The sequence below is a fragment of the Ictalurus punctatus genome, chromosome 15 (assembly GCF_001660625.3).
Source record: "Ictalurus punctatus breed USDA103 chromosome 15, Coco_2.0, whole genome shotgun sequence".
Lineage (NCBI taxonomy): Eukaryota > Metazoa > Chordata > Actinopteri > Siluriformes > Ictaluridae > Ictalurus > Ictalurus punctatus.
Window position 1 is genome coordinate 5,399,846 of NC_030430.2, and position 16,221 is coordinate 5,416,066.

Consider the following 16,221-nt stretch of genomic DNA (forward strand, 5'->3'; position numbering starts at 1 on the left):
ATGTCTTAGAATCCCCACTGTTTGGCTTTAATACATTTATGGTGCTGTGAAAAAAGTGTTTCCGGGAGAGAGCATCCTAATCCTAATAGATCATTTAATTTATTCTAGAAAAATCTGAAAGTTTATTTTGTAAGGTATTGCAAACATTTCCATGTGTAGTTTCACCCTGCTTTGGTGATTAATTTGACTAGTCCAGGAGCTGTCTCTACCCGCCATCGTTTTTCTATTACAGGATTAGGGAAAAGTGGAAGGAAGTATGGATAGGCTAATAATGTGTCGTTCGCCAACAAGTCGATTCTTTGAGTCGACTCTTTTAGATGAAGATTTGAGGCTACTCGCATAAATGACCCGAGTTCTTCTTTTTTCTGTAAACATTTTCAACATCTGTGTGTTTGGCTCTCAGCTGTGCTTATGAGGACTTTATCCTTCGCACTTCTGCTTGTTTAAGATGCATGTAGAAGGGGAGGTGATCAAGTTATCAGGATCAGTGTGACTAAATCTAAATTAAGCTCAGGCACTGAGTCGTTTGGGAGCTTCGAAGGTTCGGTACTTATTCTATGATTTAGGGGAAAAAATATCATTTGGGAGCTGAAAGAGTCGACTCATTGTCGATTTAGAACAAAATTGTTTGGGAGCTGAAAGAGTCGACTTATTGTCCGATTTAGAACAAAATGAATCGTTTGGGAACTGAAAAAGTCGACTCTTATTGTCCAGTTTAGAACAAATAACGTTGAGCTGTTACAGAGCTGAAGGAATCGACTCTCATAGGTGAGCTGATCTGGTCCAAATTAATCAGCTCACTGAAAAAAACCCCAACAATTCTACTATAACATGCTTTACACATGGCTTTACATATTAAAACCACACTGGTGTGTCTGCTATGATGTAGCTAAAAATTCACCTGTGTAAGTTAAAATGATTTGGGTGCATGCACTGTAAGCTCTACATTGTGTTTGCACATGGCTACAATATGAAAAATAATAAGTGCATAGTGAATAGCTGTGGTTTCATTCATGAGGTTATTTGAGATCAGTATTTCACACCTGTAACAGGAAGAGAACAAAAAAAAAAAAACAAAACCCACAACCATATAGCGACAGCCATGTTTGACAATCTGCTTTCATTTAATAGGGCTTTTTTTGTTTAATACAGTACATCTGCACTTCATCACACTGATTATTTAGTGGATCATAGTGAGCATTTTGCTTAACAAAACAAACAAAAAAAACACACAGGGAAAAAATTAAAAACAATTTGATTACAAACACATAGTAAGATCGAACACGAGTATTTTTAGCAGTTTAAAAAAAAAAATTCTCTGGTGCGCCCCGGTCCAGTTACAGGAAGGTCACATTTTTAAGGGATGGTCCTGAAACTTGACAGAGCTAGCACTACATCCAAGTATACGTTATACAGTAAGCTGTTCTGCTCAGAGATTTCAGCACTACAGTGTAATAAAACCCAGCTAATAAGTAGCAAAACCGTTACAGGAATACTTGAGCGATTTTCAACTCCATGTCCATCCTAACCAATCTGTAGTGAGATTAGCACAGATTAAAAACTTAAACATCGTTTAAAATCATCGTACTGGGAAATGAACAACAACAAAAAAAAAACATTAATCTCACTTATATTGAAAGTCTAAGGGCAGATGTGGGAGCAGTCGATACGTTTGCACAAAAGTATTTTTATGGACCGCTTTCACAAATTCGTTAAAGGGATAGCTCTAAATCTGGAGCATTTGTTCCCTCAGATATAGAACTAATGTTATCAATAGAAGAACTGAATCTCATGTCCTTCTCACCTTCTAACTTTTATAGCTAGACTTCATTTCATGTTAACTTTTTAATCGATGAAGAAATTCAACATCTGCCCTTAGACTTAAATTCTAACTAAGGTTTGCATAAACGGGTTTGCTGTCCTTTTCGGAGAACAGGAAAACTTGCCGAAATTCTCATCCACACGTAAACCAACACGTACGCTACAGAGCCGCAGATAGATATTAGACTGAAAAACGCTCTAGATCGAGTTCTCCTTTAAAACAAACTGCATCACTTTCAGGAACCTGACATTAGAGCACCTTATTATTGACTAATATGTGAAATCAAATCAAATAAACAGCCCTGATATACACTAGGGTACTGACCTCGCTCAGAAGTATTTATTAAATAAAATTTCAGCTGTTACGCAGTCAGCGGAACGTGACCGTTTAATCATGAACTTCCCAAAAAAGAAAATGAGGGGTTTTTGAGTTGTATTTCGAGGGAAGGACAATTTTCTGCAGTCTGTTTATGTATACTTGTGCTCCAGTGGGCACTGAGGTCACATTCACACCCCTTGGAGGATCTCAGAGGTTTAATATCATTAAAAACAAAACAAAACAAAAAAATGATTAGAACAGTAACCATGGTGATAATACATTATATTACATCAGCAATGACAAGTAGTAACTAATGGATTTCACAGACTGATCCTGATCCCATGATGACAGTACCATGAAGTGTCCAGAGTTAAGACACTCCCTGTCTCTCTCACACACATACACCCCATACATTATAGTACAAACACAGACACTTTGGACAAGCTGGAGTCAAATTATTCATAATTTAAATAACAATTTCAAAAAAAAAAAAGAAAGACCAGAAGAAAGGGAAAGAAAAGGCGAGAGGACTAGCGCTTTTATCGCGTTTAGAGAACGGAGTACTCAGAGTGCGCCCTCTCCTGCACAGGCTTTAAAGCGCACTCTTCATTTAAGCACAAATAAACTCAATAAAAGCTCACTAGTAAAGAAAACAATTCAAACTGGGCAGGCTGACACACCAATGTAAACAACGAACAAACCAAAAGAAGAAGAAGAAGAGGCGTCTGAGGTTCGTTGGGGACGCCGGGTAAAAAGGTCAGGCCCCATAAAACCACGTGTTACAGGAGTGGTTTATTACAGCTGATGCTCCACCTGACGCTCTGTGTCACGGCATTATCTTTACAGAGGTCCGATAAAACACCATAAGAAAGTACTAATCCATCCCCAGATTCCCTCCAATAATAAAGTCCGCTACTCGACCACCTTTTTCTATACCATGATCCTTTAATGCCAGAAATTAGAAAAACTCCCCTTTCAGGGCTTTTTAACGTTTTGAGGCTAAAAATAAGCCAGAAATAAATCAAAATAAAATGGCCCAAGGCACAAATGTACAAAACATTCATTTAATGTGATACCACGTGGCTTGCTGTGTGTAAATGAGCATGCATTTGTGTGTTTGTTTGTGTGTGTGTTTGTGTATGTGTATGCGTGGTGGTGTTTTTTGTTTTGTTTTTTTGTTTTTTTTTTGGGGGGGGGGGGGGGGGGGGGGGTTGTTTGTAGGTTTAAGAACATGGATGTATGCTCCCGTATCTTGGCTGAAAGTGCATTTCCGTAGGAAACAAGTGAATCTGCTCAGCGGACACCGGAGAAGCCGAACGGCCCCTCCCAATCCAGTCACGCAGTTCTTCCACATCGCTACGTCCTGCGTGTCCGGGCTGGAGAGGGCGTGTTCAGTCAGCAGCTTTTGGTTTCCTAGTTCGAGGTGTGTCTCGGTGGTGATGGGCTCGCCGTCGGTGGGTCGAGGAGGACGCCGTGACGGCTTAGACCTCTGCCGCCGTTAGGCCAATCTTCTCCTCCGCCTGTCAGTCCAAGCAGGGCTTCTTCAGCGAGAACGCATAGATCTTAAAGTGACCGCTCAACTGTCTCACCTACAGACACAGAGACACAGAGGGTAAAAAAGAGATACACAAAAACAGACAGATGGAGAAAGACAGCAATGAAAGATATATAGACAAGGAAAGCCAGAAAAAGAGAGACAGCAAAAGTGACAGACAGGTAGACGGAGTAACAGACAGGTAAACAGAGAAACACAGACACATGGATGGACAGAGACAGATGCACAGAAAGATGGGTAGATAGATGGTGGGATGGACAAACACAGACAAATATACCTGTGCAAAAATAAAGGGACAGGCAGATGCATGAATATAAAAGACAGACAGGTGGATAAAGAGAAATAAACAACCAGATGGAGAGATAGACATACTACATATAGATGGACAGACAAAGGTAGATAGACACATGGGCAGAGAGAAAAACAGGCAGCGAGAGAGACAGAGAGAGAGAGATTGAAAGGCAGGGAAATAGATAGACAGATGTATGTATAGAGAGACAGACAGGCAGGCAGATGAACAGGTAAACCAATGTATGGATAGAGTGACAAGCAGGTGAACAGACAGACAGGCAAGTAGAGAGACAAATAGGTAGACAGACAGAGAGACAAACAAATTATTGGATAGAGAGGCAGACAGGCAGACAGACAGACAGACAGACAGATAAACAGATATATGGATAAAGATACAAGCACGTGCACAGACAGACAGACAGACAGGTAGAGAGACAGACAAACATGTATGGATAGAGAGACAGACAGAAACAGATGTATGGACAGAAAGACAGATAGGTAGAGAGACAGATAGGCAGATGAAGAGACTAGATGGAATTAGAGATGGTGAGATAGATAGATATATTTTACACAGCATTTTTTTTCAACATTTTACACAGGCCTTCCTGTGTAGGGTGAAGAAATTCACACTGCGTGTGTGTGAGAGAGAGAGAGATATGCCAATTTCTGTTCCGCTGTAAGACTCGAGCTGATTAACAGAAGAAGCATTTTTATATTTGTGCGTGTGTGTACTCACCACTGAAACCCCATAGTGTATGTGTGCGAGGATGACCACAGCCGTGCACACGTACAACAGCACCGTCTCACTATCCTGCACCATGCCGCAGATCACCAGCAACACCACCAACACCATCGGCACCAACAGCCAACTCAAAGGCTGGCAGCGTGTGTTACTCATCTGACACACGATCAGCTTACACTGCAGATGGACGGGGGGGGGGGGGCATGAACACATGGGAATTGTAGAAGCAATGCATCATGGGGAATTACAATCTGACAGCTGCAGTTACATTCTTTCGCTCTCTATGCTAACAGGAACTAATAAAGTGCAAAAAAGGTGAATGAGATGCCGGTGAACCAGATTTCTCCCATGAATCCTTATTAAACTGACAGACAAGGCTGTGAGACACACCGACATTTCGATAAGTGATTGTTTTGTTTTTTTTTGCTAATTGTGCGATTCTCTCAGAGATCTGCTTTGGCAATAATGTAACGTTACATTCGTGCCAATAAAACATTGTTGAGGGTTGAGAGAGAGAGAGAAAGACAAAGAGACAGACAGAAAGTAGCAGACACAAAACAAGAGCTCCTTTGTCTATATCTATGTCTATGTCCTTTGTCTACGTGCGAGTGTATGAGTGTGTGTTGTACTCACAGTAACGTTGGCGAAGGCTGTTCCCACCATCAGGTAGAAGATTCTGGGCTGCAGCTCTAGGATGTTGCTCGGGGACAGGATGACCCACAGAGTGGCGAGGATGAAGAGGAGAATGGGCGAGAAGAAGGGCAGGAGGGCCTCGTACACAGAGCTGTGCTTCAGTGTGTTGCTGCGATACGCCCTGCACAAAACCATCATTAGTCTCTGCAAACCGCCGTTACTTACAAAACACACACTAAAATAATATAAACAACATCCCAAAAGATATTTCTAGATGCTTTTTTTTTTTTTTTTTTTGGGGGGGGGGGTCCACATCACACCATACCATCGTTGATGATTTTCCTATAAACAACACGTTTTATTTCTTACTTAAGTTACCGTGGAAGTTTTATACATCTAATCTGCAACAAAATGCTTCCAAACTCCAACAAACTGAGTCCAAACTTTCAAGCATTGGTATATACGTTTAGCTTGGAAGAGGATCGGCCAATATTAACGGACACACATTGCAGTCATCCACAAGTCTTAATGAGTAAAATATATACTTCTGTAAAGGCATAAAAAAACGAATTCAAAAGGAGTTACCCTTACTTAAAGACGTTGTAAAGGCTCATTGGTAACGTTACAGCAAACAAACAACCTATAAGGCAGACAAGAGAGGCACAGTGATGAGACTTCATAAAGCTCTGTCGCTCATGCAGACGCAGTGCAATGTGTTCATGAGTCACGGTGATGAGAAACACAAGTGAGCATGACTCTCTCACCCAGGATCATGACGATGAAGAGGTCTCTGTAGAGAATGTTCCAGATCAGTGGTTTGTACCATGTCTCCACTCCGACCACAGCCGTGACGATGTAAACGATAGAGATTGTCTGATAGACAGAGAGGAAAGAAAATGAGGTGACAAAAAGAAATAAGAGAAGGAGAAAGAAAGAGAGTGAGGGAGACAAAGAAAAAAAATGAGTGAGAGGAAGGACACAAATCACTATGAATCAAATGTACCATTAGTGTTTAAAATAATAATTTTACGGCTTTATTTAGTCATTGAATCGCGTCGTCAGGGAGTCGCGTCGTCAGGGAGTCGCGTCGTCAGGGAGTCGCGTTGTCAGGGAGTCGGGGAATCGCGTCATCGTGGATTCGCGTCGTCAGGGAGTTGCGTCGTCGGCGATTCGCGTCGTCAGGGAGTCGCGTCGTCGCCGATTCGCGTCGTCGGCGATTCACGTCGTCAGGGATTCGCGGATTCGCGTCGTCAGGGAGTCGGGGATTGGCGTCGTCAGGGAGTCGGGGACTGGCGTCGTCAGGCAGCCGGGGACTGGCGTCGTCAGGCAGCCGGGGACTGGCGTCGTCAGGCAGCCGGGGACTGGCGTCGTCAGGCAGTCGGGGATTGGCGTCGTCAGGCAGTCGGGGATTGGCGTCGTCAGGGAGTCGCGTCATCGGGGATTCGCGTCGTCAGAGAGTCGCATCATCAGGAAGTCAGGGATTCGCGGATTGGCGTCGTCAGGGAGTTGGGGATTTGCGTCCTCAGGGATTCGCAATGTCAGGGAGTCAGGGATTTGCGTCATCATGGAGTCGCGTCTTCATGGATTCACGTCGTCGGGGAGTCAGGGATTCGCGTCGTCAGGGATTCGCGTCGTCAGGGATTCGAATCATCAGGGAGTCGTGTCGTCAGGGAGTCGTGTCGTCAGGGAGTCGTGTCGTCAGGGAGTTGTGTCGTCAGGGAGTCGTGTCGTCAGGGACTCGCGTCATCAGGGACTCGCGTCATCAGGGAGTCGAGTCGTCAGGGAGTCGCATTGTCGGAGAGTCAGGGATTCGTGGATTGGTGTCGTCGGGTATTCGCGTCGTCAGGGAGTCGGGGAGTCGCGTCGTCAGGGAGTCGCGTCGTCAGGGAGTCGGGGATCCGCGTCGTCAGGGAGTCGCATCGTCGGGATTCGCGTCGTCAGGGAGTCGCGTCGTCAGGGAGTCAGGGATTCGCGTCGTCAGGGAGTCGGGGATCCGCATCGTCAGGGAGTTGGGGATTCGCATCGTCATGGATTCGCGTCATCAGGGAGTCGCGTCGTCGGGGAGTCGAATCATCAGGGAGTCAGGGATTCGCGGATTGGCGTCATCAGGGAGTTGGGGATTCGCAATGTCAGGGAGTCAGGGCTTTGCGTCGTCATGGATCCGTGTCGTCGGGGAGTCAGGGAATCGCGTCGTCAGGGAGTCGCGTCGTCAGGGAGTCGCGTCGTCAGGGAGTCGCATCGTCAGGGATTCCCGTCGTCAGGGAGTCGCATCATCAGGGAGTTAGGGATTCGCATCATCAGGGATTCGCGTCGTCAGGGAGTCGAGTCGTCGGGGATTCACATTGTCGGAGAGCCAGGGAGTCGGGGATCCGCGTCGTCAGGGAGTCGGGGATTCGCAATGTCAGGGAGTCGGGGATTCGCATCATCAAGGAGTCGCGTCGTTGCGTCATCAGGGAATCGCGTCATCAGGGAGTCGCGTCGTCAGGGAGTCGCGTCGTCAGGGAGTCGCGACGTCAGGGAGTCGCGACGTCAGGGAGTCGCGACGTCAGGGAGTCGGGGATCCGCAACGTCAGGGAGTCGGGGATCCGCGACGTCAGGGAGTCGGGGATCCGCGACGTCAGGGAGTCGGGGATCCGTGTCGTCGGGGAGTCGGGGAGTCGCGACGTCGGGGATCCGCGTCGTCGGGGAGTTGGGGATCCGTGTCGTCAGGGAGTCGGGGATCCGTGTCGTCGGGATTCGTGTCGTCAGGGATCCGCGTCGTCACGGAGTCACAACGTCAGGGAGTTAGGGGAGTCGTGTCAGGGATTTTCTTTTTTTTTGGTGAAGATTTTACATTGTTTAGCTAGAGGCTTTAAAAAAGCCCTTACAGGTTTCTGCCTTTCCTTGCACTCTATATTTCTATTTTTGCTTTTTTTGTGTATATTTTTTAAATTGTGCAAAACAATAAAAAGAAAAAAAAAAAAAAGATTCATATAGCGAATTCGCATCAGGGATTTACATCATAACACCATTGCTTTGTGCAACCAAACAGCTCCTCTTAAATCTGCCTAAAACACTGACTCCTCTAAGCATGAGCCATGAGTGCCACTGCTTCATTTGCAACTTAGTGTGCATCTCTGTGTGTGTTTGCTGTAGGCGATCTCCTCACACTTAAAATCTGTATCCTGTGTTTATATGTTTCCGCAAAGCTGCCTTGAGACAATGTCTGTTGTTAAAAGCACTATACAAATAAAATGAAATTGAAAATTGAACTGAATTGAACTTTTACCACTTGGCTGATGTCGTAGCCCCAGGGCAGGAAGAGCACGCCAGTGTTATATTTCTCCCAGTGTGAGAGGATGAAAGAGAAGAGGACGACCCAGAGCAGGCCGTAGAGTGTGAGCACGGTGACCCCGCTCTCGCCACGCCCGAACACAGAGTACAGGGAGCTCACGAAGAACACACACGCCCAGCTGTCCAGGCCATGGTCAAACAGCTCACCCAGAGGAGTGCTCGAGTTCGTCCTGCGAGCCTGCTTCCCATCCACACCGTCTACACACACACACACGCACGCACGCACGCACGCACGCACGCACGCACGCACGCACGCACACAGACAGACAGAGAACTTTATTAGTCTCGCTACATCACAGCACCCCATTGTTGTTTAGTTTCCTATAACAGAGCTCCACACAGTGTTTTATTTCTTAAGGTTAGACATAATGCTGTAAATTCATTAGTAAGAGCAGTGTGTGAATGCTGAATGATAGTATCATGGCATGTACGTGTACACACACCTCACACACTGCTGCCACTAACTAAACCTCAAGCATTACACTGAGACAGACACACACGAGACACACCCTTCCTGTTGCTATTTGAAAAGATCATCAATACACACACACACACACACACACACACACACACACACACTTACCTAGTGTGTATGCCAGAAAGTTGAAGAGGCCCGCGGCTATCCAAACCCAAGTTGGCACGTGTGCATGACCCTCCGCTAAAACACACACACACACACACACACACACACACACACACACACACATATATTGGAACGAGTCACAAAACACAGGTTCAGTTAACTACCAAGTTGTGTAAGTAAAGCGAGAGCGAGACGGTTCAGTTAGAGTGTTCATGTTAATAAGCAAATGATGATTCACATAGTTTTTACACTTTAGTCCAGCTGCTACAGGCAGCCATGTCTCGGCTACTCAAAACAAGAGTTGAAAAAGAAAAAGTGAAACAAAGAGATAAGAAAGTGAAGTGAAGAGAGGGACACGTCATTTTTGTAGCTACAAAAAAAAATATGCCTAGCAGGTTTTAAGAAAAAGATTAAAAGATTACAAAAGGACAAGTGGAAGATCGAGCATGAACGAGAACGAGAACGAGAACGAGAGAGAGAGAGAGAGAGAGAGAGAGAGAGAGAGAGAGAGAGAGAGGGAGAGAGAGAGAGGACTTTGTACCATGTCCTGATAACCTGCAGTTCACCACCATCTCACTCACTCATTCTCTCTCACCTGATGCGTAGAAGTCAAAGTCGTAGAAGGATAAGATGGCAAAGTTGAGCACCAGGAACATGAACCCAGTGAAGGTGATGAGGTTAGGGGCCAGCCATGTGGGCAAGATCTGAGAGAGAGAGAGAGAGAGAGAGAGAGAGAGAGAGAGAGAGAGAGAGAGAGAGAGAGAGAGAGACAGAAAAAAAGAGAGAGAGAGAGAGAGACACAGAGACAGTGAGTGAGTGAGTGAGTGAGTGAGTGAGTGAGTGAGAAGAGATGCCAAGATAGAGAGAAAATGACAGAGGAAAACACCAATAGGCAGAGAGAGAGATACAGGAGATACATAAGAGACAGTGAGAATGAGAGATACAAAAAAGATAGAGAGAGAGACACAGATACAGAAAGAGAGATATACAAGAAAGAGAAAATATGACAGAGATACAAGATAGATACACAAAGATAAAAAAAAGAGAAAGACAGAGAGATATGAAAGAGAGACAGAGAAACAGAGAGATACAAAAAAAAAAGAGACAGAGAAAAAAAGAAAAAGAGAGACAGAGACAGATACAAAAAAGGGAGAGAGAGAGATAGACTGAGAGTGTGAGACAGATTGTTGTTAGTGTATGGGGTGCGGTCTCTTTTCTAATCGTAATAAGATCTAAGTGGAAAACTCATTAAAGTTGCATCTTTGCATTTCAGTAGAAGGAACCGTGTGCTCAGATGCTAACGCTGCTAATGAAAAAACTCCAAGCAGGCAGAGAGACAAAAAATAACAACAATTTTACCACAAAACCTCGAGTATGTTGGAGGAGCTCTGCGGTATGTAAACCAACTGCTTTTCAGTTCTTACAGCAAGCGTTCTCATAAACAACCACTGTCGTCTATACAATAACGCAGAAGAAAAAAAGAAATCAGCGGCGCAGGATACAGAATGAGTTACACTGCGTTTAGACGAGAAATAATCCCACAAAGAAACTTCATCTGTTTTTTTTCCCCTACACGCCAACTTTATTATGACGCATGAGATATAATCCATGCGGTCTATGGAAAAACTTAAAGAAAGAAAAAAAACGGCAGATTTTTGATCAGGACACTTTTCAGGTAAAACACGGGTTCTTGGTCGTGGTGAAAGTGATGACTCAAACGACACGACCTTCTCACCTTCACCATGGAGTTCCAGAAGGGGTGCATGATGTAGATGGAGAGCGGGTTGGTGTCCACTGCACTGTACTGAAAACACAGAAAACACAAGAAACACAAGTGAGTAGTAAACTTACTCCACTCACACACACACACACACTCACACACACTCACACACACTCACACACACTCACACACACTCACACACACTCACACACACTCACACTCACACACACTCACACACACTCACACACACTCACACACACTCACACTCACACACACACACACACACACACACACACACACACACACACACACAAACAAGCCATCTGGATTACTGCGAGCAACATAATGACTGTTAACTCATGACATAATCACCACCACCATCCAGACCCTCATAGATGGGCGGACTGAGATGCTGAGATTAGTCGTGGGTTATTAACACCCAAATGATGTGCCGTCGTATTTGCTGCTGCACCTCTGACTACGTAAAATACTCAGACCGGACGTTTTTGGATTTTCAAATCGGTGGCTGTTCTGGTGGTTCTGTTCTGTCGGGTAGGGGTGAAGAGTAGAAGTGTAGCACACTCTCCGTCTCAACAATTGCAATATTTACGCATTTACAAGCGACGGAAGCCGCATGTTTACGAGTTCCTGAACTTTTCAACTGAGCGCATAAAAGTGTTACGTTTGTGGAGCGTATTCATTACTCATACAAATGCTTCAGCTGTCCATAGCACAGCAGTAGTTCAGAATCTACTGTATGTAGTGAGCATATGTAGTGAACAGGACGGAGTTACGTTACAGATGGGTTAAGAGGCCAAAAATTGCCAAATTCAACTTTGCAGAGTCTGAGCTCCTCATCATCCCAGCCTGCCCCTCAATCAACCACAACCTCACTGTACAGCTCGGCTTAACCACACGTAAAACAACCAGTACAGCCAAGAACCGTGGGGTGATTCTTGATGACGGCTTGACCGTTACAGACCACATTTCAACAACTGCATGGTCCTGTAGGTAGCAGCACGTCTCGTCTTCAACCAGCCCAAAAGGACCTATTTCACACCCTCTTCATCTCCCTCCACTGGCCTCCTGCATCCACCCATATCAAATTCAAGGCCTTGATGCTCATGTACAAGACCTTGTCTGGAACAGCACCGCCCTACCTCAACACTCTCCTGAAGGCTTACGCGAGCTGCGATCGATTAATGACTGACACTTCGTTAATCATTACGGGGAGAAGTTGAACGTTTATACGTTAGCTCGGCTTTCAAGCAGTCGGATGTCCGAGTGCACGCGCGTGAAGCTGACATCGTCCTCACTAATGGGAACGCTAACTGAGCCACCATAAGTTTTGGGGGCAGAGCTTTGTGTACATGTGTTACAATAGGGGTGGGCTCAATGAGCAACAAATCATTCAAGATGTTGTTATTCACCTCCCCCCCCCCCCCCCCCCCAAAATCTTACCCAACACACACTTTAAGTAACTTTAATAACACCTAAGTTTAAAAGCCGCATGACGCCATCTCTAAAACGGCTTTCAAGCCCTGAACAACATTTAGAAGAGACAGCGACGTATAATACACCGATCACAACCATAACGCCCTCGGCTGGAAAATCTGCCAACTGGGACAAAGGCTTATTTACTTGTGTACATGTGATGTGAATTTGCTCCAAACAGAGTAAAGATCAGCTGATCAACCTGCACAACCAGTCCCAAACAACATGACCCAAACAACATGACCCAAACAACCAGCCCCAAACAACATGACCCAAACAACCAGCCCCAAACAACATGACCCATTTCACTGCCTTGCAGCGGCGCTTTAGTCTTTTGTCCAGCTCTCTCTCTTTCACCTCCTCAAACAAACCCAAAGCTTCAACTTGAACGCTAATACCCCAAACTCATAGCTCTCTAAATAGTCGAGCCGAGTGTCTGCGTCGTACAGCTGCATTGCATTCTGGGACCTGGACTCCAGCACTTGCTGCAATGTCTCCACTACGTCCACACCGGACTTCTCTGCATCAAGCAACGAATTACTAAACACATCCAAAATCCTTCACTATAAAGATATTTAACGTGTTAGATAAAGAAATAGAATAAAAAAAAATCCAACACAGCCATATCAGTCTTCATAGCAAAAAATCATACTGAAGGATTTATTTACTTTTATTTTTTTTAAATCTTGGATTTATTTACATTCATTTAACACTCAACATTAAACGGACAATAATTACGATACTTTTCTGCGATAGACGATGTATACTTAAACTGTTCATGTTTAAGCGGAATGGAATTTTTTTTTAATGGAGAAAACGTTGACATTCTAATAATTCCAATATTTTTTAAAAATAACATAAAAAAACGTTTTAAATATTTTTGCATTTAAATATTCTATGCAAAATTTCACTTTTTTTCAAACAAATATTTTTAAAAAGTTACAAAAAGATATCACGATATCGCAAAAGTGTCACAATAATTCAATGAACAGACTGTAAAACTGAGACCGTGTCCCAAACGCCGCCCTGAAACCTACACATGTACACTGCACAGAACATGGAATAAAGGCTTCTACGCCCTACCTAGTGCACTACATGATTAAGGTGCTACGGATTTGAAATTAAACCCGTGTGTCATTCACTTCTATTAATGGACTGGAATAAAGTTGGTTTGACGTTGCATATTGGCAGATATGCGGAAATTAAGGGACCGTCTCTAAAGTTACATACGACATTGTTAAACACGTTTCTAACTTCAATAACATTTGAAGGGAATGATGTACAGTCACAAAACCAACTGTAAAGTGTTCATGTAGGTGTCAGGTATGATGCACACCTTTTAGATTTCTGATATTTATAAAACATACGTAAATATTGCCATGTATTTCACTACAGAATGGGCTCATACACAAAATAGCCATAATTTATAATGATTTAATAGTTTATTTTATTAAATATCAGAAATCTAAAAGGTGTGCATCATACCTGACACCTAGATGAACACTTTACAGTTGGTTATATGACTGTAAGTCATTCCCTTCAAATGCTATTGAAGTTAGAAACGTGTATAACAATATAACAATGTCGTATATAAGTTTAGAGACGGTCCCTTAATTTCCGCATATCCGCGAATATCGAAATTCGGTGACCCAACCCAAATTTCGGTCAGGCGATTATTTTCCACTTCTAAGCGAATTCTGACCGAACCGACAAGTTCATCATCTACTTTTAATTTTTTTTTGGCGGGAGGGTAAAAAGTGTATTTAGCTTAACTAAACGCAATGCAGGGGGAAAAAAGCTACCCGGCTAACGCGAGACACCCGGGCTCGCGCCACCGACCCATGCCGTTAATGTTAGCATTATTAGCATGTTAGCCTGACTAGCAATAACTGTATTTTATTAATATTACATTCAATCGTTCGTAATCAAGCCTCACCTTATATTTATCAAAACCGGAGAGCTGCTCCTGAGTGACATATTCGTACAGAGCCATGATGACAGCGGCACCGCGGTCCGGTCACAATTATCTGAAGTGTGAAGGAGGATCACCAGAGCAATGGGGAGCTGCCGGCGTCGACATCGACGTAATTTCCGGTCACGACCAGTCGGAAGTCAAGCCGGATGCGCAATTTTAAAATAAAAGTCGCGACGCGTGAACGGTGCAGTTGTCGTTGTTGTAATAATGGATATATAATAAGGAATACATGTGTGTGTATATATATATATATATATATATATATATATATATATATATATATATATATATATGTATATATATACATATATATGTGTGTGTATATGTGTGTGTGTGTATAATATATATGTCTATTGTTAAAATAATTGTTATACAAATACAATTGAGTTGTGGTTGATTTGCCTCACACTACCAGGGTTGGGGGTTCGATTCCCACCGTTGCCGTGTTTGTACACGGAGTTTGCATGTTCCCCCAGGATTTCCTCCAGGTACTCCGGTTTTCTCCCCCAGTCCAAAGACATGCATGGTAGGCTGACTGCCATGTCTGTAAGGTGTATGTGATTGTGCCCTGTGATGGATTAGCACCCTGTCCCAGGTTTATCAAGGTTGGAGTGGAAGAACTCGAGTGTCCTGCAAAAAAAACATGACCTTAACATCTTTGGGATGAATTGAACACCAGGCATTCTTCTCAGCCACCATCAGTGCCTGACCTCTTGTGCTCATGTAGCTGAACGAACACAAATCCCCACAGCCACGCTCCAAAATCTAATGGAAAGCCTTCCCAGAAGAGTGGAAGTTATTTTAACAGCAAAGGGGGAGTTACTCAATAGGATGTTCGATACTTGGGTGTCCACATACTTTTGGCCATATAGTGTATGTTGTCACTTCTATACTAATAACTTGTAATGTGGACTCTCCAGATAATCTAAGTCGATTAATAAGTATGTTAAACAAAATCTATATGGTGAAGTGCTCCGTAGTTAAAAGATTTATTAAGGTTTAGGGAAGGAGTATCCAGTTCCAGTGCTTTGTAACGAGCAGAGAAGTAAAGCTGTAACTTTTCTTAACTGTACATTTTCCACCATATCATGAGAAAGTCTTCACGACATTGTGCGTATTTTTGCGGGTTCTCAATAACAAAACAAGCCGCGTTCACTTGGCTCATTAACTAACATTAAGGCAAAACCATGGAACAAGCCATAACAGGAACTAACTTGTTTACGTTGAATTTCACTATAAATGGATTAAAAAAACAGGAAGTGTTATTCCTTAATAATAAAATAAACCTCTATAGTGTATTTCAAATAGTACCTCAGAGTACAAAGTGTAAAAATTTGTGTCTTGTGTATGAACTTTCAGTACAGCGTAATGGTTCTGTGTGAGTCATACTGTACACATCTCGCAGCTTTATTAGCGTATGATGCACACGTGATTAAAGACGCTACACTTTTATAAATTGTAGCTTTGCTTCCTGTTCTTATCATGTCCGTGATGGGTATTGTGGGTTTCAGCAGCATGCTTTATACTTTATACTATGCAAGTAGCATAGTGCACATCCATTTTAATATAAATCAAGCTAAAAAAAAAGCACACATCAGGTATGCTTTGCATATTTTTTGTCTTCTTACATGCTTACATACCAGCTAATTATCAAGTTCTATGTCGAAGATATAGGAACATAGTCATTAGGAACAGCTTTCGTGCCGCATTGTGATGTAGAACATGTGAATACCACCAAATGGCTTTCGTGGTGAT

At 43.5% G+C, this 16,221-nt stretch overlaps 1 protein-coding gene across 2 annotated transcripts; it reads right to left on the reverse strand.

Annotated features, from left to right (window-relative positions):
- Positions 1 to 1,091: 1,091 nt before the first annotated feature.
- selenoi (selenoprotein I) lies at positions 1,092 to 15,096 on the reverse strand. 2 transcript variants are annotated; one of them, XM_017486877.3, is made up of 11 exons: positions 14,879 to 15,096; positions 14,428 to 14,555; positions 11,013 to 11,081; positions 9,873 to 9,981; positions 9,278 to 9,352; positions 8,630 to 8,892; positions 6,126 to 6,234; positions 5,953 to 6,001; positions 5,362 to 5,542; positions 4,723 to 4,905; positions 1,092 to 3,729 (listed from the first exon to the last, which is right to left on the reverse strand). In XM_017486877.3, exons 2-11 carry the CDS (start codon positions 14,482 to 14,484, stop codon positions 3,622 to 3,624), a joined length of 1,203 nt encoding a protein of 400 aa, XP_017342366.2. In that variant the 5' UTR covers positions 14,485 to 14,555; positions 14,879 to 15,096; the 3' UTR covers positions 1,092 to 3,621. The 2 variants fall into 2 exon arrangements, with proteins under 2 accessions (XP_017342366.2, XP_047016452.1); XM_047160496.2 differs by having other exon boundaries at positions 14,428 to 15,096.
- Between the last annotated feature and the right edge of the window lie 1,125 nt (positions 15,097 to 16,221).